Source organism: Penicillium bovifimosum (genome assembly GCF_028826915.1).
Source record: "Penicillium bovifimosum strain IBT 22155 chromosome Unknown utg000005l_segment0_segment0, whole genome shotgun sequence".
Classification (NCBI taxonomy): Eukaryota; Fungi; Ascomycota; class Eurotiomycetes; order Eurotiales; family Aspergillaceae; genus Penicillium; species Penicillium bovifimosum.
Genome location: NW_026622714.1, coordinates 4,805,710 through 4,829,644, shown reverse-complemented (window position 1 = coordinate 4,829,644; position 23,935 = coordinate 4,805,710). Strand labels below are relative to the sequence as shown.

General features: G+C 50.4%; 5 protein-coding genes across 5 annotated transcripts; 1 reads left to right on the top strand and 4 right to left on the bottom strand.

Moving 5' to 3' along the window:
* Positions 1-64: 64 nt before the first annotated feature.
* Positions 65-2,959, bottom strand: N7515_007050 (uncharacterized protein; the record flags this gene model as incomplete). The annotated part of the gene is made up of 10 exons (XM_056667794.1): positions 65-130; positions 279-364; positions 441-531; positions 606-706; positions 822-980; positions 1,204-1,257; positions 1,411-1,625; positions 1,805-1,817; positions 1,878-2,070; positions 2,129-2,959. 10 exons carry the CDS (start codon positions 2,957-2,959, stop codon positions 65-67), a joined length of 1,809 nt encoding a protein of 602 aa, XP_056521390.1.
* A 1,938-nt stretch (positions 2,960-4,897) lies between these two features.
* prp8 (U4/U6-U5 snRNP complex subunit PRP8) lies at positions 4,898-12,451 on the bottom strand (the record flags this gene model as incomplete). Its single annotated transcript, XM_056667793.1, has 1 exon — positions 4,898-12,451. The coding sequence occupies one exon, from the start codon at positions 12,449-12,451 to the stop codon at positions 4,898-4,900; it is 7,554 nt and encodes a 2,517-aa protein (XP_056521389.1).
* A 420-nt stretch (positions 12,452-12,871) lies between these two features.
* N7515_007048 (60S ribosomal protein eL34) lies at positions 12,872-13,626 on the top strand (the record flags this gene model as incomplete). The annotated part of the gene is made up of 4 exons (XM_056667792.1): positions 12,872-12,895; positions 12,960-12,973; positions 13,105-13,228; positions 13,438-13,626. The coding sequence occupies 4 exons, from the start codon at positions 12,872-12,874 to the stop codon at positions 13,624-13,626; spliced, it is 351 nt and encodes a 116-aa protein (XP_056521388.1).
* A 5,617-nt stretch (positions 13,627-19,243) lies between these two features.
* N7515_007047 (forkhead box transcription factor) lies at positions 19,244-20,644 on the bottom strand (the record flags this gene model as incomplete). Its single annotated transcript, XM_056667791.1, has 2 exons — positions 19,244-19,756; positions 19,868-20,644. The coding sequence occupies 2 exons, from the start codon at positions 20,642-20,644 to the stop codon at positions 19,244-19,246; spliced, it is 1,290 nt and encodes a 429-aa protein (XP_056521387.1).
* Positions 20,645-21,913: 1,269 nt separating this feature from the next.
* Positions 21,914-23,795, bottom strand: N7515_007046 (splicing factor cactin; the record flags this gene model as incomplete). The annotated part of the gene is made up of 5 exons (XM_056667790.1): positions 21,914-21,931; positions 21,981-22,013; positions 22,064-22,693; positions 22,755-23,219; positions 23,280-23,795. 5 exons carry the CDS (start codon positions 23,793-23,795, stop codon positions 21,914-21,916), a joined length of 1,662 nt encoding a protein of 553 aa, XP_056521386.1.
* Between the last annotated feature and the right edge of the window lie 140 nt (positions 23,796-23,935).

The window sequence follows — 23,935 nt, the reverse complement described above, 5'->3', positions numbered from 1 at the left end:
GACTACTAGCGTCGCTCTATCATCTCGGCGACTATAAATCCAGGATAGAATGACGATTAAACAGTCAGGAGAACATAATCAAGATCAGAACCGCACCAACACTCTCATTTTCATCTACTAGAGCACTATTCTACAAAAGAGACAGAGAAGTCACGAAGACAGAACAGGGACAGACACATGCAGGAAAGACGTTCACATTTGTATTGTGAATTTCCAAGCCAAAACCAAAGGGAACCGCCGCGCAACCAGAAAAGCGGTTTTAGAGAACCTAGCGGTACCAGTATTCGGGCTTCACGTAGTCGGCGAAGGTCTTGGGCTCGACGTGAGGGGGGGTGGTGGTGACCGTGGTCGTGGGCGTGGTCGTCTGGGGAAAAGAGTTAGCCATCTCATTATCACATAGGGAGAACCCGAGAGGTAAGCAGATAGGGTAGGTAACGTACGGGCGTGGGGATCCTCCTCAGGTCCGATGTAGTTCATCTTGACCACGTTGCCGCACTCCATGCAGCGCTCAATGGGGCGCTCGCGGGAGACCTGTGGGATGTAGAGTCAGTCTCTACGCAGCTGGGAGATGTAGCCCGGTTGGGCTGGGCAGGGGCTGATCATACGGTGAGCCAGTTGACCTGGTGGGAGTCTACGGGGTAACCGGTGCAACCGGCGTACTGCTCATCACCGGCGCTGTTGACAATGATGGGGTCCTCGAGTGTGCCTGTAGAGATTTCGTGATCAGCCAATGGTTCGAAAAAGCAGCCGATCTCGTCGGTATTTCGTCATTTATTCTCGGCATTGAAATTAGAGCGAGAAGGGTAGGGAGGAAGTCATACCCTTGCGGGAGGCATCAAGGGGACGCATGTCGAAGATGTCGATGCCCTGCATCTTTCCGATGAGCTCCAGACGCTCCAGACCGGTAGCCTGGTCGACATCGGTGGGGATTGTACCGGGCTTAGCACCCGGGGGGAGGAGGTCATCCTCGACCTTGATTTCTATATTCTGAGGTCAGTAAGTGTGCTTCGAAGACAAACACTCGCAGCGGAATGACAGGTCTGGCTCGTGGCTCGGAAAAGACATCCACATGACCGACAACCGAGGTTCTATGGCATTCAATTGCATGCAGATATTCAAATATGTCGTTTGGTGGTATCGATTGAGCCACAGAGACCAGAAAAGAGCAATTGACTGCCATTGGGACGGAATGAGGGCACTAACCCTCGAAGGTCAGGACCTTGCCCTCCTGCTTGGGAGTCCACTTCTTCGCATCGGCTGTAACAAGAATTCGTGTTAGCTGGTAAATACAGTCAAGAGTAGACGTTTATCGAGCAGTATGGTATAAAACTTCGCCCCTCGGTCGGGGTGCGCGGGAATTGGTAGCAGTTGTGCGGTGATCGGATCAGGCCATTCGGGGAGTCAACGTACAGCGGATGATGGTGGAAGAGAAGGGGCGCTGGGCGAGGGTGAAAGCGCGAGCAGGCGAGCGCCTTGCGAGGGCGGAGGCTGTACGTTGGAGGAACATTGTCCTAGAGGTGCTGGGGGTGGATGACGCGGGGCGTTTGGGGCAGGAGAGGGAGTTTGGAGGTTTGAGGTTGGGTGAGTTTGAAGCCGCTTTGGCCCGAGCGTCTGTGATTGGCTGGCTGTATTGACCAATAGGACCGTTAGCATTGATGAGTCAGATTGACTGATTGGCGGGAGCTTGGTACGGCAAGCTGTTCAGACCAAAAGCGTAGAATCGCCGTTTTGAGACCGTTAGGGCTTTTCTCATAGGGCAAAGTATGATATCCAGATTTGGGACATGTCACATTAACATACCTACAAGGAAGCTCTGACTAGAGGGAACACACAGTAAAAGCCACAACGTAATGCGTAATTTCTTCGATCCTATCTACTGTCACTCTGTTCCGTCTCGCCTTCAGTTTCGGCGTCAGCCTCAGCCGAGTCAGCCCTAGCTTCTAATTCTTCAAGTTCTGCAGCTCTCCGCCTACATGCTTCTGGTGATATACGATGACGCCCCATCTTCCGCGAGATGAAATGCCACTTGTTCTCCTCATACTCTTCAATATATTGTTTCAGCTTCGCATCCTGAGTTCAGAAATCAGCACAAATCCTAATCCAACTGTTGCCCGGAGACGAAACGTACCTTCTCATCATCCCAGTCCACATGCCTCACCTTCAAGAGGTTACAGTAACGAACTTGCAAGGTTCCCGGTTGTCGCCCTGGAAAGAACCACGCGATCTGCTTCCAGGATAAATTGAATTGCTCCTTGAGCGTCACAACTACGGAATCCTCCTTCTTGCCGAACCTGGTCTTTGACACTTTCGGCTCTGGGAATCGTTCTGGCAAACCTGGCATGTTCAAGAAGCTGAGGTCTATCGGCTCCTTTGTCTCCTTTGATCTCCCTGAGTCCTGAACTCTAGATATCCGCGCATTCGACGGCAAAGATGATGGTCCTTGGGATGGTATTCGATGGTGAAGAAGATGATGCGAGGGAGCAGCCGCGTGGCTGTATTCCTGGTGCGATATGTGGTGGGAACCTAAGGGGTCCCCATGCGCAGGATATGGTCCCAGGTCGGCTGTTTCACCTGGAAATGGGTACGGAAGCATGTTCATCTGACCACTGTGCAGGACAGGCCGTTGCCCATAAGTGTGATCGGTGTTTTGATTGACTTCCGATTCATTGCCGTCGAGTGGTTGTCTAAGACTATCCCGTAGAGAGGGGAGGCCATAATGCGGCGCCTCGAAATGCAGAGGAGGCTGGCGTGGAAGCGGGCGATCTGTGATGAAAGTCGATGGAGATCCAAATGATGATAGCATCGTGTCATGGTGGTAATGGGCATCGGGCCTATCATGGGAGGGCGACTGAGCAGCGCCATAGGAAGTATCCTCATCTGGGCCGGCATCTTTACCGTTGCCGTGAGAGGTGTAGTTAACCATGAAGACTTGATAAGGTTCCGCCAATACTGCTGGCATATATCAGAGAGTACCAGGGCTGCAGCCCCAGAAAGATGGCTTGAGTGTCCTGTCAGATCCAAGCCACCCGATGTGACTCTCAAGGATGTTGTCCCGGAGTTCAAAGACAAAGGCGGAGAAAAAAGTTGGACTCGTAGTTACATAGGAGGTTGATCCAGAGAGACTGAATGTGAACGCCGCGCAACAAAGATGGGCAAAATCCTGGGGTATTGGCGCGCAGAGGCGGAAGGATAGGGCTATTTTGGGTCGGAATGTACCCAGGACTTGCAAAGGAACTGGTCAAGCATAATGTATAATGGGGTGGAATAACAAGGCAGATCAGAACAGCTAGGTTATAGAAGAATGAAAAAAGAAACGGAAGGCATGGACACGTCTATAACAACAATCCGGAGAGCCCCCTATCCCAGACCTGTGCCGGTGACCAAGCTGAAGCGTGCGTTGCCGGGCTGATTTCATCAATTTCCAGTGGACCGGACTGCAAGAAGGGAACGCTCATAGTCAGTTGCGATGAGTAGTATCCCATCTTTCCGATCCTGAGATGGGATAGGGGATTTCCTCTGTTGTTCGCACAGACTTCCAACTTGAGAGAGGAGTTTCAGAAAGCTTTGGGTTAGCTTTGCCAAAAGTCATTGTTGGCAACTGTCCCTATGAGCTGGGGGACTGAACACCAGATGCAACTCAGTATGCAACTCAGGGAACCGGGGTTGGATCAAGATCGAATGCCAGGGTCAGTACACAGCCATAACGAAGAAAAGAGACATGGCAGATAAATCCTGTCAGCTTTGGGAGAATTGAAAAACCAAGAATCAGCTTATTGGACGAACGGGTCCTCTATGCAACTGTTACGTTCTTTGCCAGGGCAGGAGAAGGGCCATATGGCATCGGCTGATTGATACGGGATGGGTTAGTAAAGTAGGTATGAGCCGCCATTTGTCGATTGCCACCGGGATTCTTCGGATCCAACGCCTGCGAGGGTCAATCACGAATATCGATAGAAGAGACGAGAACAGGGGTTGAAACATAGGCCAAGACAACAGAGAAAGGGAGGTTGGAGTTTGGACCTGACAACGTACATTCAGTCTCTTCAATATAGAGATTTTGGACCGAGGAAAGACAAGACATGGTCAACGAGTGCTTCGCGGGGCTATTTCAAGGAGCTCATTGGAGGAGATGAAGTTGGATAGTCTGTCACATCAGTCCCCGCCACATTGCAGGCGGCGCAGGAAGTTCTCTCAAATGACAGCGGCGACATGTGACTCGGAGTAGCTACCGAAGAGTGCTAGCTGCATGTGGCCGTCTGTCATTGTCTGAGCGTGGTCGATGGACTATGTTGATGCATCAAAGTGGAGAGAAAGATCGTACGCTGAATGGTCGTCAGATTCCAATAGTCGAGCAGGGTATAATCTTTTTCTTTTTCTTCAATCCCTGACAGTCTGGCACTCTCAGACCTCGTATCCAACCATTCTCCTGGTTAATTTATCCGTGAAGCTGCGCAACCTGTAGGGTTCGGACCCCCACGCCGAAGTGGCTGAAGGTGAGTTGGTCCTCGATCACAACGCGGCAATCTACGGAGATCGTAAAGAGAACGGAAACAAAGGACAGGCCATGTCAACTGGTGCCATTCTACACAGTACATGTATTACAAAATCAACTGCATCCTCGTATAGATTTACAAGGGAAGAATGAAAAATGAAAAATACCGAAAAATCATCCTAATGTCGAAGTGACAGGTAATGTATTCGCAAAAGGAAACTCGTACTATACAAAAATTTCCTGGCCCTTTTCTCTGCCTGTTCTCGCTGCAATAAATGATTAAGTCGTCATGATACAAGAACCAGAATAGAGAAAAGAAAATAAACGAACAAAAGAATCAAAATAGTAAAACAGACGCTGGCAAGAGAAACAAAAATTGATGGGAACGCCTGACAAGCTGATGTCTTAGGCAAAGTTATCTGCCCGATCAACCCAAATGTCTTCCAACTCGGCAAAGTTTTGGAAGTGCAAAGGACGGTGTTGGTCGTCGTAGAACTTAAGCGGGGTATCGATCTTGACGTAGACGGGTCGCTTCTCGACGCTACCGAAAGAGCTGCCCATGAAGCTGTAGTTCCAAACGTTGTCTTCGGGCACAAGGAAATAGCCGCGGATCTTGTCACTGAGGAGCAGCTGACATTTCTCACCCATGCTGGTGGAGAAGCCTTGTGGCTGATCGGAGGTTGTATCCTTGTTCTCTGCGCCCCATTTATAGCCCGAGGGAGTAAGACCCCACGCGGCAAGAGAAACCGAGCCAGGGGTGAAAGAGACCGTCATGGTCACGGTCCTCTTATCCCACGAAGGATGCGCGTTCATCAGACGCGCGTGATGTGTGACATCTGCTGCAGACATGTACGGCGGCTCGTTGCCAGACACCGTGTGGATGATACCAAGTGGCTCCAAGTTGGAGAGGTAGTCGTGCTGCGGCAATTGGTGCGGCAGTTGGACGTCCCGGGTGTTGCCAACTTGAGGGATCATCACAATGGTGCGAACCTCCTTGACCTGGTCATTGTCCGGCGGAGAGCTGCCGTAGATGTAACCGGTGACCTGCACTCGAAGATCGGCGATGGTGATGAATCGCTTGAGGATGTTCTTGGGCATGATGTACGTGTAGCCCTCTTCCCGAATGTCATCAGAGGAGACATAGATGTTGTTGGATCTAGTCCGGAGATTGGAGGTTGCAATTGCACGAGTACGCCACTCCGTCTTGGAGGCAAACGACTGCTGCTCGTACTGAGACGTAGTAGTGACGATGATATCCTCGCCACGAGCATTCTGAGTCTTCGTAGTCACAGCAGTAAGCTGCTTCTGCTCTTCCTGCTGCTTTTCGATCTCTGCCGCCTGCTGGCGCTGTAGAGAGGGAGCGCTGATCTCCATACCCAAGATGATATCACGGACCTCACTGCTAGTCAAACTCTGCACATTGACGTTGTTCTTCTTGCCGTAGTCGTTCAAGATCAAATCACGCAATTGCACTTCAACCTTGATCCAGTCCTCGTCGGAGAGAGAAGGCCAGATGTGATGTTCCTGAGTGATGACGGTCTTGTCAGGACGAAGGATGATCTTGGCCTTGTCAATATTGACGTGAAGAGCTCGGAGAATCAGAATGAGTCGAGAGAAGGCAGTGTAGGGAGAGATGGACTTGAGCCACTCATCATACAAGTTGAAGAGTACCATCTGGGGCTCAGTCGCACGGAGAATCATGTCGGCCAATTTCTCGACCTTCATGGCCGCCTGGAAGGGCAGCTGAAGCTCGGAGGCGCGAATGGAGATGTTGGGGAAATCGAGCAGGTGCACCTCGAGAGGATCGAGAAGACCCTTACGGGTGACAATGAGCTGCTTCGGTTGTTCTTCCACGGGCAGAGAGCGAATGAGAGCTGCGACTTCTTCGGCCGTCTTCCATTTGGCCAACTGACCGAGACGCTTTTGACCTGCCCAAACGCTGGTGTGGATAATCTTCAGGAACAACTGTCCAGTCCGAGGGTTGAAGATGAAGATGGCACCGTTGATCGGCTTTGTAGTCAAGTTACCTTCAAAGGTCTTGTGAATCGTGACACGGTAGACGTTAGTGTCATCGATGAAGAGCTGAATTTGCGGGCTGAAGAGCTCCGAGTAGTTCTGGGAGTTGAGGAACTCCTGATTGCTCTCAGAGGCATACAGCTGGAGACCCTTGCGAATACGCTCACGCAAGACATACAAAGCCGGGTTTGCCTTCATGATCTTAGCCATGGCCTGCTGGACCAGTGTCTTGAGGCCAGGGAAGTACTGTCCGTACGATGAGAAGAGGTTGTATGCAAGATCGACACCAATCATCAAACCAGTAGCCGAAGGATAGATACTCATGCTGTCTGTGGTGTAGTCGAGATACTTGGCACGAACGTAACGCTCGATATCGTGAGAATCGTAATCACCATATCTGAGCTGCACGTCGATCCAGAACTTGTTGGTTGTAGTTGGCTCGTAGACGTCCTTGGTGTCGAACACCAGCGAAGGGCGGGTGACGTTCCACTTGTTCGTTGCGAAGAGAAGAATATCTGCACAAGAGCTGTTCATCTTGTAAGACTTACGCGGGTGAATGGTCTCTTTTTGAACAGCCTCGATGCCAAGCTGCTCCAACTCCTGATCCAGGACTTGACACAAATCCATGACAACTGACTCGTGAATCTTCTGCCACAAGTGGGCACGGAAGATCTGAATTAGGGAAATCTTCAATGTGGGGATCTTGCCGTGCAAGAAGATACCAGTCAAATCCAGTTGCACCTGGAAACCGACATAGACATTGGCACGGTTGATGGTTGGCGACCACCAGAGAGTGAACCGACGGTTAGGAATCTGGTTCAGACCGGATCGCTGAGCGTTGGTCAGCTTCTTGAACTTCATGCTCTCTTCGAAACCACTGTTGTGCAGAACAAGGTAATCATGGCGCAGGTAAAGCTGATCTTTGTCAACTCGGAAACCGGCCCACTCTGTCTCCTCGGATTCAAGGACGATGTCTTCAATCTTGAAGATGTTGGTCTGCAATACCGAACGCTCGTCACCCTTCTCAAGCTCGGGAGAGCCAAAGGCACGATACAGACCTCTTTCCTCGGAGGAAAGGGCGGCGAAATCCGCGGCGGTCATCTCTACGGCTTGCTTGAACACCTTGTTTGGCCGATCAGAAGTGGAGGTCTGCTCGCGATGAAGCACCAAGATATGGTTGGGCGTCACCACAAGATCTTCTTTCTCGCCGCCAATCTTGATGCGGTAAAGACGCTCGCTGCCACTGACGGTGTTGAAGGCACGACGAGGCTCGCCGTCAGGGCCTAGAAGTAGATCACCTTCGCGCACGTCCTCAACGTTGACCTCAGTTCCATCGGATCGCAGGAGTCGGGTACCCTTTGCAAGACAAGCCTTTTCCCAGAACAGACCCTCCCAGGACGGGAAAGCGGTTGCCTTGAACAGAGTGTGCTCGAGAATCGTTTCAACACCACCCAGCGCTTGAATGACGTCGGTACGGTAGGCGTTCAGGTTCCAGAGTTTACCATCGTGGCGTTGACTAGTCCACCAGAATGGATTGCTCTTCATCAACTGGTATTGCTTGAACTCAGCGCGAAGTCGGAAACCCTTGTCGAAACTGAGGGTGCTTCGATCCTTCTGGAAGAGGGTGTTGATGCGGGGAAGACCACGATCCCAGCTGTCCTCCAGATCCTCCAAAGTCAAACGACGATTCTGCTGCTGAGCCTCCATACGCTTCTGGGAGTACTCCATCCAGACACGCTGAGAGTCAATGAACTCGGCCTCCCAGGGAATGATGTATCGGAAGATGTTCGGGATAAGGGTCTCCTCATCGTGGGACATACCCGACCGGAAATGGGTGATGCCAGTATCTGTTTGCTTGGACCAGCGCTTGTCACTGGTGGGAATGAGGATGTGAGATCCTGAGATCATACCCAGACCTCCAAGCTCCTTGGGGGTGTAGAAGACCGCCGGTGGGAAACGAGACGGCATCTTGGAGTTGAGACCTATCTTGACGCGAGTTTGAATCTTCGTTTCACATTTCACGATAGTGTCAAGAAGGTTGACAGTCGAGACAGCAGCCTCACGGTAGTAAGTGAAGAGGGCAATCAAAGCGGTGTTCCACTTGTTGGCAATCTTGGTGAACGTGGTCGAACCGGAGGACATGAGAATTTGCCGGATACGGTTGTTGAACTTCTGGACATCCTCTTCAGTCACCTGGAGGAAGGCATGCGCTGTGCGCTCCTTTGTGGCGTTGTCGACGAGAGACCAAACACTGTCCTTCACCGAGAATTCCTCGTTCATATTCCGGATCTTGGGAAGAATGCGGACTTCAAATCCATTCATTGAGAACAGCAAATTGGGGTTGTCCTTGCTGTATACGCTAGCGAAAGTATCATCCCAGTCGATGGTTGTGATAGATCTCGGAAGGCGGTTCTTCATGTCCCAAAAGACGGCACGGCCTAGGTTGACATCGTGACGCATCAAGCGCATACGACAATCGCGAGGCCAGCACTTTTTGTTCTTGTAGCCAATGACATTCTCAAAATTCGGATCAGGGTTCTCCGTCAAGAAGCGCTGGATCAAGTCGCGCGATTCATCAGCCTGGAATCGGAAGAGAACCCAAATCTTGTCAACGTAACGGGTGTAGAGACGAATAGGGTGTCTCGTCTCAGTGGCACGATCTCTGAATTGCAAGAAATCATTGGGGCTTCCAGGGGGGCCGGCCATGTCACTGGCTCTCTGCAACCCAAGAAGCAACAAATCGATCATCAGACCATAAAACTGGAATACGAAGCCCGAGAACTGGAGACCACGGATAAGTCCATAGCTATTGGTGTGGTTCATGTCCTTATAGCTGAGCTGGACGTTGTTCTTTGAAGTGATGTAATCCGCCAGATTGTGGTCCATGATCAAACGAAGCAAGCGGTTCAGCAGAGTCAAATCGATCTTCTCGTAGACCTTGGAGAGTTCAGTCTCGATCATGACATTTGTCTCGCCCTCGGAAGTCTCCCACACATTGGACAGATTGTTGATACCCTGGGTCCACTTGTAGGTCAGGAGAGGAGGAACTTCAGAGTCGGAGGGCTTGATCCAAGCGGGGAAGAGATGGCGCTGCTCAGCTTGGTACCAGAGATATTGATCCAAGTAAGCGTCCGTGATCTTCTCGATAGGCTCAATGTCATAGACGGGGTTGATATTGTTGTAGTTGTCATTCATGTCAATCTTCACTTCCTTGAACGCTCTCTGCGTTAGGAGGAATCGCTTGATTCTCGCCAAGGTAGTACCAGGAGAGTCGTAGGCCTGTTCGATGAGAGCCAATTCCTCCCGCTGGGTCTGATTCAGTCTTCCCTTGACGGAGTATGACTCACGCAGCCGCTCAAGTGCAAGGATCAAAATCTTGGTGTCATGCTTGTAAGAGACACTTGGGAAGGGAATGGGAGAAAATTTGCGAGACTCCAACCAGTGAACCATCGTCGTGTAAATTGCGACAGCTTCTTCGGAAGACACATAAGGACCGTCCTTCAGATAGTTGTGCTGGCGCTCTTGCTCGGACTTGAGCCAGAGACGGGTGAGTCGACCGAGGTTCTTCTTTGCGACCGTCTTGTCAACGGTGGCACCACGACGGATTCTCTCCCGGTTGTAGTGAGCCACAGAAATCCACCAATCGGCCTTGCTCTTCACATAACGAAGGATGATATTCTCAATTGGCGCGGGCAGACCGGGGACCTTCCATGGAATATTACTCTTCCAACATCTCCAGGCTTCTGAAAGATGTTGCAATACCACGTTGACCTTGTTCTGCTTGATACCTTCGGGCATCATGTCCATAAGATCGGCCATAACTGAGGCACGCAACTCGAGATCGAAATGAGATTCCACACGCTGCTTCGTGACCGTCTTGGCAACACCCTTGCTGTGACGACCCTCGAACTGTCGAGAGAGCAAGTTTCCAAGCCAACGCTCAAGCAGAGGGATGATACCACGCATGAAGAAGAGCCAAACTCGCCAAGCGGGCGCCCAGAAACCACATCCAGGGCCTTTGCCAACGGGGCCAGAATTGAATCGGTAATAAATCAAATGCTTCAGATCTTTGCAGGAACGAATCTGGTGCATGAGCTTGTACTTGTAACGGTACATACCAGTCAGCTGACCAACGTGGTTGAAGGCGTATAGGATACCATCGGCGAGCTGGAAGGCGTCAATGTTACCCAGGCGATACTGAACTTGCGCATCAACGATGAGCTTGGTCAAACGAAGAATTTCGCGCATCAAGTGGAAAGCGTTTCCGAAACGAGACTTCTTACGCTCCTTAGTGGTCAAGGTCTTGACAGGCTTCAGGTTGAAGTTGTAATCAAGGTGGAGATAAGTCAGGTTCTTGCGGTGAATGAGCAAGTTCAACATATTGAAACCCTGGCGACAAACTTGCAAACCGGCCTCAACCCAATCGATCGTGGTTTGCTGGAAGAACTTGGTTGATTTGAGTGTCTTCATGAGGTTTTGCTTGCTTTGAGCCTTGGGTGTGCTCTTGTGCAATTCATTGAGGACGTAGGTCTTGAGCAATTTCTGGTACGAGACTCGAACCTTGACAGGTTGACCCTGTGGGCAGTGCTCCAAGTACCATTGCTTGACCAGTGGGACATCCTGCGCACGAACCATTTTCCCTGATCTCTTATCGAATGGGTGAGGGGCCCACCATAGGGCAATGGCGGACGCGGTGTCGGCTGTGTAGAGTTCCTCGTCCTCAAAGAAAGGCTCAACTTCAGCGGGGAGCTCGAATTCGTCATCTTCATTATTGCCAGGCCCGAAGATTTCGTCTTCGTGGCTGACGGTGATATTTTTGGGGGCGACAGAGCGCGAGGAGATGGGGTTGATGACAGGGTCGAAATAGAACGCAGGCAGGTTAGGGTCCTCAGTGCGAACATAGACCACTTGGGGGTGAGAATACCAGGCGACCTTCACGCTTCGGGGTAGGGTGTTGTACAGGAAAGGGAATGTGACCCGGTACTCAGTTCGAATCGGGGCACGGAAAATGATGCGGTCGATGGCATTGAATTCGCTGAAGTCTTCGTCATTGGGATCAATGTCTTTGTATAGAGGCTCAAAGCGAGGTCCACCGGGAATAGCGACGTTGAGGGCCTTGGCTGTGAAGAAGCTGTTTAGATCGAACATGTGGTAGTAATTTTGATCCACGACATCACTCAGGAGCTGGTGGCTGAGACGGTGCAGCGTGGCCATCTGAGGCAAAGTCAAGTTCCACTTCTTGTAGCTCGGACCGTTCACGTGGGGGGTATCGAGGAGTGGACGGTGGTCGTAGAACCACTCGTAGACTGCGGCGTCTTCGGTGTCATCCAGTTCCATCTGAATAGGCTCCAAAGGCTCAACATCTTCAATATTTTCCGACCACGAAAGAGGCGGTTCCTCGTCGTCGAATGGGGGAAAACGCATACGCTTGAAGTGCCTTCGATCACTCTTCTCTCGACGCATGGACACCCACATCGTTGCCCATTGGGCATGGAAAACGGGCTCGATAACACGTGGTGTCTCGTTAACCATAGTCAGACAGCCGTTAATGTGATAGAGAACCTTGACTTCTCGAGCCGACTCCCAAGGCATCGGCATGTTTTCCAATAGCTTTAGGACGGCATGGGGCATGAACTTCAGCGCGCCGAGGTAGCTGCGCTTCTCGTTGGTGAATTTCTTCTGTGAGACGTCGCCAATATCTCGCACGATCTTTCGCAGGTGCTCCGGAGGCATATCCGCCTTTTGTGTCTCGACGAATCCTGCTTTTCGCTTCTCGGCGAATCGATTGCGTTGCGTGCGCAGCCATTCATTCTTCTTCTGCGCAAATTTTGCGACGTTCGGATCGGCTGGCGGCTGGTACCCGGGCGGCGGCGGCGCCAGCGGCATAGAAGGAGCTGCATCCCATCCTGGAGGGGGAGGAGGGGGAGGAGGCAATGATGCCATGATGGTATATTAATGGACGGGAAAGCCCACCCTCCCTCGAAGAGCTTTTGTTGGTTGTCAAGTCGCGTCAGGCCACGTTGGAGGTCATAGGTAGCAAGACGTTGCAGCTTATAAGAGCACGAAAGGTATAAGAAGGGGAAGGGGGGTGGGGGAGATGGAGAATTAAGATGCAAACGCGACAAAGATGAGATCCACGATCCCTCAACGCGATGTGACTATCTCTGCTCCTGCCTCCGTAGGAACTTTGAGGAGTGGCGGCTCCGATTGGCGCTAGTCCGGATTCGGACTAGCGCAACCTCGCCAAATCTGCGCTAGCGTCGGCTGGAGCAGAAACCCACACAAACCCATCTCGACATATTTCACTTTGCTTCACGACAACTCCGACAACTGCCGCCCTTGACCAGTTCAAGTACAGTCAAGATGACCAACAACAGACTGCAATACGTGAGTTTTACCAGAAAAGCCCGATCTCAAAATTCACTGATCTGACTCTTTTTCAAATTTTCAGCGCCGCCGGAACCCGTACGTTCAAGAGAAATTCCCCTTCAAAATCCCAATCCCACGCACCAGGACGAATTATTCGACAGTTCTGTCTATGGAATCACTATAGTCTTTGCGAACGAATTATTGACGGATTTTTTTTCGCTCAACAGGTACAACACGCGGTCCAACAAGGTCCGCATCATCAAGACCCCCGGCGGTGAGCTCCGTTACCTTCACCTGAAGAAGAAGGGTACTGCTCCCAAGTGCGGTGACTGTGGTATCAAGCTCCCTGGTGTGAGTACTCCCTCGAGGTCCGATGGCAATTTTGAAACGGCTGTGTGGGATGTGTGCGATTGCGGGTGGGCCAACCGAACGACTTCGAAGAAAACTCTGTCTGGATGGACCGAAGTGTGAACGAATGGCCGATCGAAACGCTGCAATCTCCATACAACCGTCTCGGCAAATCTTGAGTCAGATCGACTGACAAGTGAATTTTTTTATAGATTCCTGCCCTCCGTCCCCGCGAGTACGCTCAGATCTCGCGCCCCAAGAAGAATGTCAGCCGTGCCTACGGTGGCTCTCGCTGCGCTGGCTGCGTCAAGGACCGCATTGTCCGTGCCTTCCTGATTGAGGAGCAGAAGATTGTCAAGAAGGTCCTCAAGGAGTCCCAGCAGAAGGCCGCCAAGCGCTAAGTGTGCTTTATGTCGGTGTTGTCCTTTTCCGGTGGAGCGACTGTTATGGGAAAAACGGCTGGGAATGGTTCTCTTGAAATTTTAGAGATGAACAGGAACAGCTAGCACGCGGGTTTCAAAAAGGCTTGCGGCTAAGCAAATGAAAGAATTTCATTTACCTTTATGAGAGATTCCCTGATATGTCGAATCAAGTTGTATGAACTCATTTCGGTGTCTCGACTCGCTTCTCGATTGTTGGAAGCCTCGTACTATGTGTTCCGTGCAGCCATTGTGGCAGTCAATTTTTGAGCTACGTTGACGCGGTTGGGATTCTGCGGTTGGGCAATCATTGGTCTTCCAGGCTGTGATATTCCCTGTCTATCTGCAATGTCACTGCGCGGGAGCTCAAACAAAACGTAAACCCCGGGCTGCCTATTGTAGCCATGTGTAGTCCGCCTTGTCTCAAACTATGTGTATCTGGGTTCTCGGCGTTTCAACCTTGTACCTACAGGCATCATGCACTGCCTCGCCTACCTGTGGACATCGTAGTGACGACAATCGACCTAGATCTTCCGGATCAGCTAACCCCACCTTGATTGCCAATTATGTCACCTATGTAAGTAAGGCCTAAGCTTAACTAGGGGTTGCACTTGCAGCATTTAGGAGCTCTGTCCACCAGTCAAGAGAGCACAGCCGGCTGTTGGGCCCTATTAATGATGCGTGAACGCTTCTGACACCTGGTAATTCAGGCATTCATCCACTCATCGCATGATCGCACCCATGTAATCGCAGGATCTTCTCGGAAGGAATACGACACATATTATTGTCGCTGAAAGACCATGAAGACTCCAACGCCTATCATGACCAATCCTTCAATGGAAATGTCAGGCATCTCTGCAGTAAAATTGTTTGGCCCTTCTTGGCATACTCACAAGTCACAACCTTGGAACTTGGAAGTGTACATCTCGCTTCACTTTTGGGTACGCAGATTTACTATCTGCATGCCTGGCATTTACCCATGAGGCCAACTTTGAGTCTACTGTAGAAATCAATGTTCATTGTTCTCTGGTTCAGTTCTTCCCAGTGCCAGCACTGCCCGGGTAGGTTTCATATCCAAACTGTTTCCAACCATAGTTCCCTCCGCCTCTGGTATATATCTCTGGGCTCCATATCAAGACCACCTATTTGGGCGTTCATCGATGCCTACCTACCGAAAAAGAGGCTAGAAGCTGATAATGGCATGGAACTGCCCGTTCCCATGCGAAAGCCCAATAGCTACTTACCCACACCGAACGGTGTGGCCCGTGGGTAAGCAGAAAGGCACAGATACCTAACTAGTTAGCCCGAGGAGCTCACTGATTAGGTAACTAGAACACCCGGAAGTCTAGCATCAGATCCGTTAGTAGCGGACGAAATACATACCACGTTCGAGGTCCTCTGGGATTCAACAATGCAAACCTGGGAGCACGTTCAATACCGGGCTTCCACTGCCACGACTAGCAGCAGCCACTATCTACACCAGGAGCTATGACACCACACGAGCTGCATGAATAGTATGAGTGGGCCGACAACAGGCCAACGAAGCAGTGGCCTTCCAATCTTGTCGCCACGCTAAGGATGTCGGATGATAACCTTGGAAGCACAGGCTGCACAGCTGAAAAGTGAATCCGGCTCCTTACTATTGACCCCTAGCTGACAGGGATGGTTGTGTTAATGTTATTGTGGGGATCTTTTGTCCACAGAATTCCCGGTTTGGTCTTCAGTTTGGATCTTGACCAGTCGTGCGTTAGGTTTAGGGTTCGATGACACCGCTTCTCGGGAATCGAAGCCCGGTCCCCTGGATGACCTTAGAATATCACTTAAGACTGGAGAATAGGTGTATTGCCTAGCTTTATGAGCCGCCTGTATGATAGTTATGTGACTATCCCGACTACCGTGGTGAGATAATCCGATCTCCCTGATGGTTGGATATATGCACGGCGGCACGGGGGCTAGGGGAGCCGCAACCGAGGTATGTAAGCGCATCTGAATCAATATCGATATGGAAATCGATCGCGAGATATTTCGATTTTAGTATAATCTTAGCTGCTGATCTCTTCAACTGCCAATTCGGGAAGGAGCTTCATGCTGCAGGTACTTTGTGTCTTGACCTCTTTGGCTGCAGACAAGATCTGAAATATGCGTACATGTCTCACATGTCAATAAAATTTCCCTGAAGGTTAAGCTTACTCAAAGAGAACCTTGGAAACATAGCATTATGCCCTTCCATTGTAACCATGGCTGTCAACCCGAGTTAGCGTGTGACATACCCCTGTACCCAACCTTGGAAGTCTACCACCTCTCTGCTAAGTACCAATGAAGATTGATCCTTTTACTTCCATCGTTTCTAGTAATGTAACGCATATGTACTGGAGTCTCTTACTACAAGATACGTGTACATACATCGTAGGTAACGGCCATTCTTCCCTTTACTCTCGGAGTTTGGAAGCAGCCAATCGCATAAGTTAGTAATAGTTATGATCGGCGGCGTCTCTTGTCTCCGAGGAGAAACCAAAAAAAGGAAAAAGAAAGAAACAAAAAGCAAAGAGATGAAGAATTTTCGCCGTTGTATCATCATCGGACCCAGCGATACGGATGACCACAGACAATGGGAGATCCAACAAGCAACAAGCGGTCAGACAATCTACCCTCAATGTGAAACTAACCAGTCCGAGGGCTAGCGCTTGCAAAGAAGATGCACAGTTGACAGCTGTCAGAAATCGGCCCGTTCCATCCCACAAACGCTCAACGTCCACAAAGTCTAATGGGAAAAGAATAATCGTGTTACGAAGTCATACATCACAGCCTGTCATTGTGGCTTGAAGCAAGGAAACAAAGAAAAAAATAGCACCGGAGTCTGCTCTTCTACTCCGTATAGTGCGTGCATAAGTCTGCTAATCCCGGAATCCAGCAGACTGGGCGAACCTATCGGCTACAGAGTACGATGTACATGTATTCTCCATTGATGGATGTCACGCAGATCCAAGAAAGAGGGTCGATCAGGCTTGTTTTGCTTTTCGCTTTATCCAATTTTTGCCATTGCCGGAAAAAGGTTGATAGATCCAAATCGGGATCTGGGATGAGCCTTGTTTTAGGGGTAGTTTCGATCTTCCGGCCGACAAGGAACGGTGGGGCTATCCCTGGCCCTCGTTCTTATAATCGAGGCTGTTGATACTGGCTGCTTTCACCCTGCATGGGATAAATCCCGAAGATCCTAAAGCCCCTCCCCAAAGATCGGAGAGGATTCTTTCTATTGAGGGTCAATGCACGTGAGAATACATGCACGTCGCGCGAAAAAGCAAAAACGAACACAAAAAAGTACAAAGCAAGTACAAAACAAGGCAGAAAAAGACTACAGAGGGATCTCCCGCTGTCCATCACAAAGGGATCGCCAACAGATACGATTCACTCGGGGCTAAGCTGCCTTTGACAAACGAAGCTAACGATGAGCTACAGTGCGGGACGCACAGTCGGTCAGTTAACACACTCCACTTTGAAGGTGTACTAGTTAACACGCCAACATCTCCCAAGACTGGGCCACTAATTAAGCTGCAGGAGGGTCTCCCGGTCTCACCGATCTAGGGAGAGGTCCAAGCGGAACAGTGTCATAATCAGCATTGATATAACCTAGACATGTAGGGTAACTGAGCCCTGCAGTGGGCCTTGACAGTTAGGGTTAGATAAATAATACACAATAAGATCCAACTCAGCCTGGAGTATTGAGTATTGAACTTCCAATCTCCAATCTAAGAAGAACACGCTAAAACAACCCATTAAGCCACCAATAATCTCCCAATAATGAAGCGTATTCGGTCCACACTGCCCGAACCCTCGTCCTCCTGCCAAGCGAATGGCATTGCAGCTGTCACCCGTACAACGCCATACATGTTTAGACTTGTCAAACCCGCGTCTCCACAGTAGGTACTACATGTAACTAAGATCTGATGTCCCCCACTTCGCCAGATGCAAGTTGCTATACGCCAGTGAAAATCGCGTACCGTATCTTTCCCTTCCCCCGGCAGTTGTCCGAAATGTACAGATCTAAGACCCACAGGGAAAAAGATCTACACAACCTGTCAATCAGCCCCCGCCCCCCCCCCAATGATCTACTGTACATGGCACGAGCTGTGTCTTTTCTTTGACATATATCTGTCTAGTATTGATTCCATGGTAAGCAGGCGTAGCTAATGCCGCTCCTGTCACTGGTGCCATTCCCGATCTCCCCTATCACGCGAGCCATTGACAATGCACTATGCGCTATTGTCTGGAGACTGGGGGTGTATACCTTACTATGGGAGAGGATATAACGGATACCAAATCAGGTTGGTAGGATAGATGTATTCTTGATTTGGGTACAGTATCTGCGATCAGAAACAGAGATCTTACCAGGGGAGTGGAAGATATCCCCGGTAATTTGGGACAAACATCCTCCCCGCCACGATATATCCATCGAACAGGCGGTATTAGATCCCTTCACCCTGAACTGATAGAAGGGGTGGAGGAGACAGGGAAAGGCAAGAGCAACATGGAGCAATGGCAGCACACAGCAGCCGATGCAGCCAAGAAGCATCCGCGTCACTTTCAGCACAGTGGCCTGCTGCAGCAGTCGATAGAGCGATAAAGCGGGGGTGGTGGGGTTGCTCTAGCTGGGATTAGGTAGGCACTGCCGCACTGCGAACCCGGGTGTCAAGAGTGACTAAAGTAGACTAGCATGAAGGTATGCCTTTTTACCTTGTCTTGTGTATTGTCCTGTATTCTCAGGGTTATTAGTGGCTGTGGCCACACAATCTATGTAATTATGCAAATTGTCACCCACGCTTCTTCCTTTTGCTGTAATTGGAGGCTATTCCTGGCCCTTGGAGACACCGATTCGTTCTGTGTAAGCGTAGGAGGCATTGTTAGCGGCACAGCATGTGGTCCATGTTACCAACGCATTGATATTGAGCACTGCAAAGTCGCATACGGAGGAATAAATGGGTTGTTATCCTTGCCTAGTTCGAATACGCGGGGATTCCAACTTTACGCAGTACTGGGAGTTGGAGAGTTGGAGACATCGCAGACATGTGGGACTCGAGAGAGAAGACCACACGGGATACATGTCTAAAGTCACGCGCCATTGAAGATCCATAAGGGAAGTTGACAGAGAACGATGATCGACATTATGTCGGGACGATTGACAGGTGTAAGTTAATGCCCGTCAGAGTCATTTATGGTACATTGAAGGCGGGAAAAAGTCCTTGCTCATGAATAGATTGAAAAAGAAAGAAAGCGAAGCAAAAACAGATAGATCTCCTTTTACCGTAAGGCTCCATAAAACGCCTCACACATTCCCATCGAATGCTTGGATTGCCAACGCCGTGCCTCTCTAGTGTATCCGGTCAATGGAGACATAACCAAACAATTATCAATAAAGTCGAGAATGAAAGGAAATGAAAAGAAATCAAGAGAGGGAAAGAAGAAATGAAAATCAAAAATATCTAACATGAAAAAGAAACATGCACGTCAGCTCCCCTGGGCTATTTTCTTTTCACCCGGTAAATGCGATTCCCTCACCTGCACCCTGGCACACCTCCTTTGCATCGTATCCTCCTTTTCCCGGTCAGCGCTCATGATTGTATTGACCATGGATCATGTATTCGGGCTGGTCCTGAACCCTGTTGGAGCCTGATTCTGTAGGATACCAACCCGGTAAACCATTACCCATGGCAAATGTAGGCGCTGGCGGGTCAAGGAAGACTGCATTGGTGTCTGGCACCATACTTGTACATCCAACAACTGTGCCCATGGGGCGTTGCATGTACTGCTGCATGCTTGGAAGGCTCGTGGGACCGTATTCTTCCGTCATGATTTGTTGATGGAATGCATCGTTGCGCTCGCCATGCGGACTGTTGGCGCTGCGTGATTTGACCACTTTCATCGTGTGGTTCCCCTTCCCCGTTGACTGACGCTGAGGTGCACGGTTGGCAGCGTATTGTGCCTTCCTCTGGTTCTGGAGCTTGCGGTAGCGGGTGGTTGATTCGATGCAGCCTTTCCGGATTGCCTCTGGTGTCAATCGCCACAGATTCACTGGTTTCTCGCCAGGTTTGGGCTCTTCCTTGACTGCCTCGAAGCCCTGGTTTGAAGGTTAGCGTGCATACCAACCATAGCTAGAACAAGAGTGAAATGTGAAAGGTGAAGCCGGAGTAAAGGCGGAATCAAATATCATGAGAAGTGAACCACTTACGGCATTCATTGAAAGGTTGTGGCGGATGCTGTTCTGCCAGCCCTTTTCACTGGGATCCGCGCCTTTGTCGGTATTTTCCTGGAACCAATTGTAGATACCTTGCAGGGGAAGCTTGTTGCCTGGGGCCGCCTTCAATGCGTTGTAAATCAGAGCGGAATAGGGGAGGTGGCCTGACCGCTCCTGTTTCTGTTCAGCGGTGCTCAAACGCGGTGACAGTCGATCAGTGGAGTGGGCTGTCATGGAAGGGCTCGCAGCAGCCAGTGATTGTGGTGAGTGGTACGAGGAGATCTCAGACAATGGGGAGGGTGGAGAGCTCTGGAGTGGTTGAATAGGATCCAAGTGTGTCGCAAAGTCGTATGTCTGGCTCTTGAATTCATGACCAGAGTCCATGACTGGCCACCCTGGGTGACACTGACATTCAGAATGGGAGGGCAGTGCCTCGGATGTATCAGCCATGGGGATGGCCAAGTGTGGGCGGTACTGATCAGGGTATCCAGTTGGTTCCCCCATGAATTCCTGGGGTAACTGGTTCCAGCTGCGCGGCTCGGCGTCAGAATCACGGGGAGAACCATAGCCGGCATATTGGCGAGGAGAGGAGTAGAAGGCCGGCTGGGACTTCCACCTTGCCCAGTCATGTACACTGAAGGGGACCGTATCGGGGAGATCCATTGGAAGTGGGACTGATTCAGATTGTGATGGGGTATGAGGCTTTGGATCGCCCTGGTCTGGTGATATCTGCATCGAGTTGAAGTGACGAGAATCATAAGAATAATCCATGATGTACGAAGGAGGCAATATCCAACTGATACAATAACCTTGAGTAGCTACAAAAGGATAGAGTAGTAGAGATGTGGAGGAAGAGAAAGATGAAGGATGGAGAGAAAGTAGAAGTAATGGAAGATGATAGAGGAAAACCACCTACTCAAAGGAAAAGTCACGTTCTATAAATCATCTCAACCTCGTTCAGGAATTAGAGCTGTACAGTTCGTCAATCTTCCCCTGCCAACACACCAAGGCATATGCCCTCTCCTTTTTGCTCTTGCTGCAAATAGCCTCAGAGATGCATCTTAGTCTTCACAAAAGACGGTCTGGACCGAAGCCTTGAATCTTGTATGGGTATTCTAGGATACCCTAATTACCTATTACTTACTTACTTTTTCGTTCTTCGGGAAACGCCTCCCTAGATGCCCAAGTCGTGGAACGGTGATTCATAACACAGACCGTGACCAATGACTAGAGAGGAAAGCCAAGGTGGCTGGATCTGGTGCTACTGGTAACTAGAACGAATGGGCCTAAGGGGCCGCTAGGTCTCTTAGCCGAACGGGGGTGGATGGTCAAATAGTCAAATGGGAACCTGCAGGGGCCCAAAAGTCGCCATCATCTGTCCCGGCTTCCGGGCCTTCTGGAAGTTAACGAGGTCCATGCCGTTCTGAGAAATGAAATAAGGGAGCAAAAAAAAAAAGAGAAAAGAAAAGAGTGAAGTCCCCGCTCTGTCCTGATTTTTGTCTAGTCCAGGTTGACGTTTCTTTTTCACAGACTGCATCTAGCCAGCCGGAAGTCAGGAATAGTCCTGCACTCTGCAGGCCGGGATAGTGTCACCAAAAGGACTGCCAACGTCTTTAGCTGCCAGCTTCTCAGATACCCAGGGGCGGTGAGCAATGTAGATTGTGAGGATGTTAGGAGAAAAACAAATAATAATAAATCGTTTGAGCTGTGTCGATACGCTAGTCGTAGGAGTAGAGGGAAGTGGAAGAAGACCGATTATTTCCCTTAAGAGGTCATTCGTAGTGGCAGGGCAAAAAAAGAAAGTTGTTTAAGAGAAGCGGTTGGATGTTGAATCAAGCATTTTGATATCTCCAGATTATCCCGAGTCCGGCTTATTCAATCTCCAAACCTTCGAGGGGGAAATGTTTCCAGCCCAATCACCCTGGGGTTGACTTGAATCACTGGACATCAAGTCACTGGATAATACACCCTGAGTTTCTCCCTGCATACACTATTCTGATCCACCTCCCCGATATGACGCCCATGTGGAAAATCGTTGTGTTACTTCCGATAATAGATCTGAGACAAATTAGTACCTTCGTCAATGATGCAAAGGTGAGTGACTTACCCTCTTGAATTGGAAGTGAAGTTGAAGAATACCCTGAAATATTACGTCAGCTGAGAAGGGACATATAAGGTAGGACAACATACCTTGTCAAATGTACTCTTGAACCCCCTCTCTCGTTTAGCACTATAATCCCATTCTTTGTCGACAATTCGGAAGGCAAGGTCTTCGTATGGCGGACCTGCCACAAACCGAATGAGACAGGTGTCTTCCTCGCCTGCCTCGGCGGATGACTCGCCACGCTTGCGGCCGTTCTCACGTTCGATTCGATATGTAGGGGCCTTCGTCTTGTCGATCAAGTCGGGGTAGAAGATATTGAATTTGTAACCTTGCACGACCTTGGGTGGCGGGTTGTCGTGGTCGTAATGCGTTTGATTGTACTTATTCCATTCGTAACCCATTTGAACTCGGTTGAAGTACCGTGGCTTTCGAGGCCGATGCTTGCCAGCCCATTGAGGCTGTGCGCCCGTGCTGACGGACTCTTCACCCGTGAAGATTTCTTCATTCTCGCTGACTCCCTTGGCAAGTTCCCTTTCATACAGAGCCTTGGTGGCCTGCGAGAAGTCTTCGTTCGGGATGGACGAGAATCTCGTGGATACAGACGCCGCGGGGGCATTGGTAGACGTGGAATTCGATACAAGCGCGGAGGACTTCTCAGTAGGTCGTTGTCGGAGTGGCACAAAGCCCATGCGGAGGATTTTCTGGCGTTCGCGCGCCTGTACACTTGGTCAGGACCTTGTTTGAGATTAAACGATGCGAGGAAGCTTCAGAACGTACCACTTGGTTGAGAAATGCAGACTCGTCCATGATTTCCAGACCTTTGTCCTCCGGGCGTAGTTGGAGCATTGGTTCTGGGTCTAAACCTTCGAATTCGGCGGAATCAGTCGTATCGCCTGCGGTGACGACTGGGGCAAGAGGCGCCAATTTCTTCCGAATTGATTCAGCTTCCTCTCTTTGCTGTCTCCTCAGTTCACGAACGCGCTCATCAATGATGGCTTGATAAACATTCTTCAAGCTAGCACGGGCCTTCCAAACGGTCAGACTGCGCAGCAGCTCTTCCCAGTAGTCTGTATCAATCGGCTCGTTCGAGTTCAACTTTCGTTTGACTTGCACCTCCAGATTCTGGAGTTGTTCGTAGGTCTTGGGGCTCAGCAGCTTGTTGATATCTGCAGCAACGGAGCTCAGCGCCCGGCCCTCAGGTGTAGCGGTCTTTTGACGGTCTCGGCAGATCACTTTCATTGTCTGTATGATGATGGTTGGTTAACCGCGTCGGAAAGACCAACCAAGGGGGCAAAACATTACCTGCCAGAACTCCCGGTTTTTCGGATGCGTCTCAAGGTTCACAAATGTATCAATATCCTTTTCCAAATCTCGTAGCTGAGTCTGCGATAGCCCCTCAAACACACCGTCCGGGTCCACGACGTCCAGATCGGAGTCCGCAATCTCGTCATCTAAGGGATCGCGCGTGGGATCAATGACGCGGAGAGTAACCGTCAGCCAGTCGATAGGCTTTGCGCGTCCTTCTTTAACTCGAATCTCAGCCTTCTTTTTCGCCTGCTTCAACACGAACAGATCCTCCTGCGCGACCCACTCGCGCTCTTGCTGGTCTTCCTGGATCAAGTTCAGCCGGACTTGATCGCGCATATTCCGAGGCTGCTGTGAAGGGCCCGATCTTTCATTGTTCCATCTGCGATCCGAGTCTGGTCGATCGCGCCATTCTCTGTCTTCTCGACGGGGATGTTTCTGGTGACGCCACGACGATGGCGAACGCGACCGGCTGCGCTTTGGGTCTGATCGGTCTGGGTATCGCCCGGACATTGTAAAGATGCGTGGATATGGTCTGCGGATATAATATGACAAGGCAAAGCGCAAAGCTGGACCTAGATGTCTCAAGGCTGGGAGCGAAGTCAGAAGTTCGGGAGATCAGCGGGAAAGTGAAGCGGGCGGCAAACCTTCCC